This window comes from Onychostruthus taczanowskii, unplaced genomic scaffold (genome assembly GCF_017590055.1).
Source record: "Onychostruthus taczanowskii isolate IOZ18803 unplaced genomic scaffold, ASM1759005v1 scaffold745, whole genome shotgun sequence".
In the NCBI taxonomy this organism is placed as follows: Eukaryota; Metazoa; Chordata; class Aves; order Passeriformes; family Passeridae; genus Onychostruthus; species Onychostruthus taczanowskii.
Window position 1 is genome coordinate 1 of NW_024505284.1, and position 4,681 is coordinate 4,681.

The 4,681-nt window shown below is 65.5% G+C and overlaps 2 protein-coding genes across 2 annotated transcripts in view; both read right to left on the reverse strand.

The window, feature by feature from the left end:
• Positions 1 to 793: 793 nt before the first annotated feature.
• Positions 794 to 1,356, reverse strand: LOC121345690 (potassium voltage-gated channel subfamily C member 1-like; the record flags this gene model as incomplete). Its single annotated transcript, XM_041422813.1, has 1 exon — positions 794 to 1,356. A coding segment is annotated over exon 1 (513 nt), but the record flags the coding sequence as incomplete, so codon positions are not given.
• A 2,958-nt stretch (positions 1,357 to 4,314) lies between these two features.
• LOC121345689 (cathepsin D-like) overlaps positions 4,315 to 4,681 on the reverse strand; it is a gene marked incomplete at its 5' end in the record, with an annotated part of 3,818 nt that continues 3,451 nt past the window's right edge. Inside the window, one exon of the mRNA XM_041422812.1 lies at positions 4,315 to 4,476. Within this exon, the coding sequence (XP_041278746.1) occupies positions 4,315 to 4,476 (162 nt within the window). The remainder of the gene's footprint in view (positions 4,477 to 4,681) is intronic.

A 4,681-nucleotide genomic window follows, 5' to 3' on the forward strand; every position in this document is an offset into this window, starting at 1 on the left:
CCCCCCCCCAAACCCCCTCAAAGACCCCCTAAACCTCTCGGGAGGTGTCTTAATCCCCTCAGAGACCCCCTAAACCCCCTCAAAAATTGCCCTAAACCCCCTCAGAGCCTTCTCAAACCTGAGAGATTCCCTCTGCAGACCCCAAAAATCACTTCAACCCCCTCAAAAATGCCCTAAACCCCCTCAGAGCCCCCCAGGGATGCCCTAAACCCTCCTGCAGACCCCTTTAATCCCCCCACATCCCCGCCCCCAACCCTGTCAGAGACCCCTCTGCGCCCTCAAAATCACTTTAACACCCCCTAAACTCCCTCGGGGATGTCCTGAACTCCCTCAGACATCCCTAACTCCCCTCTGGAACGTCCTAAACCTTCTCAGAGCCCCTCTAAACCCACTCAGAGCCCCCTCAAATTTACATTTTCCCCCCCAAAATCACCTCAGAGCCCCCCCAGCCCTCTCAGAGATGCCCTAAACCCCTCACATACCACCCAAAACCCCTCAAAGATGCACTAAACCCCTCTAGAATTCACTTTAATTCCCTTAAAACTGCCCCTAAAAGCCTCGAACTGTCCTAAGCTCCCTCAGATCTCCCCTCGGAGCCCCCCGAACCCCCTCACAGCCCTATTAAACCCCCTAAACCCCCTCAGACCCCCCCTAAAACCTCCCACAGCCCCCCAACCCGAGACCCCTTCAGGGCCGCCCTAAACCCCTCTAAATCCCCTCTAAATCCCCTCAGGAACTCCCTAACCCCCTTCAACCCCCCCTAACCCATCCTAGAACGCCCCCAACCCCTCACCCTGGCCATCCTGGACGAGTAGGGATCCTCGAAGAGCGCCCAGAGCCTGGGTCTCCAGCGCCGCCACCAGCTGGCCTGCCGGCCCTCCTCCAGGCACAGCCGCTTGGGCTCGGCGGGCTCGGGCGGCCCGGGCCCCTCGGGGCTCTCGAAGCTGTCCAGGGCCTCCTCGGCGTCGCGGTGCTGCCGGTAATTCATCCAGCAGCAGGCCTCCACGTCCGTCTCGTCGATGCCCCAGAAGGCGAGCTCCTCCTCGAAGAGCGGCCCGCACACGTCGGCCGGGCAGTGCAGCTTGCCGGTGCGGTAGTAGTTGAGCACGTAGGCGAACACGGCGGGGTGGCGGTCGAAGAAGAATTCGCCGGCGCCGGCATCGTAGTCGAAGCGGGCGGCGGCGCCCGGCTCGGCCAGCCCGGCCAGGCGGGTGCCGGGCAGCGTCTGCAGGGTGCTGCGGTAGGTCTCGTGGCGGACGCCGCCGACGTTGATCACCACTTTGTCGCGCTCGGCTTGCCAGCCCATGGCGAGAGTCGCGACAGGAGGAGGGGGCGAGAGTCGCGATAGGAGGAGGGGGCGAGGGGAGGGAGAGGGGACGGCGGGTGCCGCATCCCGGCGCGGCGGGGAGGGCGCGGGGCGCGCAGGCGCGGCGGGGACGCGCCCACAGGCGAGAGTCGCGATAGGAGGAGGGGGCGAGGGGAGGGAGAGGGGACGGCGGGTGCCGCATCCCGGCGCGGCGGGGAGGGCGCGGGGCGCGCAGGCGCGGCGGGGACGCGCCCACACTGAGGGGAGGGCACGCCCACACTGAGGGGAAGCCCCACCTGTGGGGAAACCACGCCCACCGTGAGGGGAGGGCACGCCCACACTGAGGGGAGGGCACGCCCACTCTGAGGGGGAAAAGCCCACCTTTATGGAAACCACGCCCACCGTGAGGGGAGAGCACTCCCACACTGAGGGGAGGGCACGCCCACTCTGAGGGGGAAAAGCCCACCTTTATGGAAACCACGCCCACCGTGAGGGGAGAGCACTCCCACACTGAGGGGAGGGCACGCCCACTCTGAGGGGGAAAAGCCCACCTTTATGGAAACCACGCCCACCGTGAGGGGAGAGCACTCCCACACTGAGGGGAGGGCACGCCCACTCTGAGGGGGAAAAGCCCACCTTTATGGAAACCACGCCCACCGTGAGGGGAGAGCACTCCCACACTGAGGGGAGGGCACGCCCACTCTGAGGGGGAAAAGCCCACCTTTATGGAAACCACGCCCACCGTGAGGGGAGAGCACTCCCACACTGAGGGGAGGGCACGCCCACTCTGAGGGGGAAAAGCCCACCTTTATGGAAACCACGCCCACCGTGAGGGGAGAGCACTCCCACACTGAGGGGAGGGCACGCCCACTCTGAGGGGGAAAAGCCCACCTTTATGGAAACCACGCCCACCGTGAGGGGAGAGCACTCCCACACTGAGGGGAGGGCACGCCCACTCTGAGGGGGAAAAGCCCACCTTTATGGAAACCACGCCCACCGTGAGGGGAGAGCACTCCCACACTGAGGGGAGGGCACGCCCACTCTGAGGGGGAAAAGCCCACCTTTATGGAAACCACGCCCACCGTGAGGGGAGAGCACTCCCACACTGAGGGGAGGGCACGCCCACTCTGAGGGGGAAAAGCCCACCTTTATGGAAACCACGCCCACCGTGAGGGGAGAGCACTCCCACACTGAGGGGAGGGCACGCCCACTCTGAGGGGGAAAAGCCCACCTTTATGGAAACCACGCCCACCGTGAGGGGAGAGCACTCCCACACTGAGGGGAGGGCACGCCCACTCTGAGGGGGAAAAGCCCACCTTTATGGAAACCACGCCCACCGTGAGGGGAGAGCACTCCCACACTGAGGGGAGGGCACGCCCACTCTGAGGGGGAAAAGCCCACCTTTATGGAAACCACGCCCACCGTGAGGGGAGAGCACTCCCACACTGAGGGGAGGGCACGCCCACTCTGAGGGGGAAAAGCCCACCTTTATGGAAACCACGCCCACCGTGAGGGGAGAGCACTCCCACACTGAGGGGAGGGCACGCCCACTCTGAGGGGGAAAAGCCCACCTTTATGGAAACCACGCCCACCGTGAGGGGAGAGCACTCCCACACTGAGGGGAGGGCACGCCCACTCTGAGGGGGAAAAGCCCACCTTTATGGAAACCACGCCCACCGTGAGGGGAGAGCACTCCCACACTGAGGGGAGGGCACGCCCACTCTGAGGGGGAAAAGCCCACCTTTATGGAAACCACGCCCACCGTGAGGGGAGAGCACTCCCACACTGAGGGGAGGGCACGCCCACTCTGAGGGGGAAAAGCCCACCTTTATGGAAACCACGCCCACCGTGAGGGGAGAGCACTCCCACACTGAGGGGAGGGCACGCCCACTCTGAGGGGGAAAAGCCCACCTTTATGGAAACCACGCCCACCGTGAGGGGAGAGCACTCCCACACTGAGGGGAGGGCACGCCCACTCTGAGGGGGAAAAGCCCACCTTTATGGAAACCACGCCCACCGTGAGGGGAGAGCACTCCCACACTGAGGGGAGGGCACGCCCACTCTGAGGGGGAAAAGCCCACCTTTATGGGGGGGGGAATGGGGGGGACCTGGGAGGTGCTGGGTGGGGAGGGGGCGTCACTGTCACTTGGGGTCCCCCCCAGGAAACAGCCAGGAGCAGGAGCCCCCAAACCAGCAGCTTTATTGGAGCCCCCCCAAGGGGACCCGGGTGACATCCAGGGGGTCCCAGTGACCCCTGGGGTGACACCCAGGGGGTCCCAGTGACCCCAGGTGACATCCAGGGGGTCCCCAAGGTCCCCTTGGGTTGGGTGGCCCTAAGGAGGACCCAGCCATCCGGGGGTCCCCAGGGGTCCTTGGTGTCACTTGGGGACACCCTGGTGTCCCCAGGGTGGTCCCAAGGTGTCCCCAGGGTGGTCCCAAGGTGTGGCTGTCACTTGGGGACACCCAAGTGGTCCCAGGGAGGACACGGATGTCCCCAGGGTGGCCCTCAGGGTGTCCCAATCATCCCGAGATGTCCCCAGGGTGTCCCAGGGACGTCACCAGGGTGTCCCCAGGGTGTCCTGGGGGTGTCCCCGGCGTGTCCCCAGGGTGTCCCAATGGTCCCGAGGTGTCCCCGGGGATGTCCCCAGGGTGTCCCCAGGGTGTTCTGGGGATGTCCCCGGAGATGTCCCCAAGGTGTCCCCAGGGTGTCCCCAGGGTGTTCTGGGGATGTCCTCAGGGTGTCCCCAGGTGTCCCCAGGTGTCCCCAGGTGTCCGTGGGTGTCCTGGGGATGTCCCAGGGTGTCCCCGGGGTGTCCCAATGATCCCGAGGGGTCCCCAGGGTGTCCCCAGGGCGTTCCGGGGATGTCCCCAGGTGTCCCAGGGTGTCCCCGGGGCGTCCCAATGATCCCGAGGTGTCCCTGTGGTGTCCCCAGGTGTCCACGGGTGTCCTGGGGACGTCCTCAGGGTGTCCCCAGGTGTCCCCAGGTGTCCCCGGGTGTCCCCGGGTGTCACTTGCTGCGTGCCAGCCCCACGCGGTCGCGGTCGCGGTCGAAGACGGCGTAGTGCACGGCCAGGAAAACGTCCCCAAGGATCCAGAGGGGACCCGCGGGCGGGGGGACATCCAGGGCCATGAAGCCACTGACGCACGTGGGGGACCCCCACTGCGACACCTGGGGACAGGGACACGGCATGTGACAACGGGGACAGGGCTGGGGACAAGGGGATGTGGGGGACACGGGGACAAAGCTGGGGACAAGGGGATGTGAGGGACATGGGGACAAAGCTGGGGACAAGGGGATGTGAGGGACACGGGGACAAAGCTGGGGACAAGGGGATGTGAGGGACACGGGGACAAAGCTGGGGACAAGGGGATGT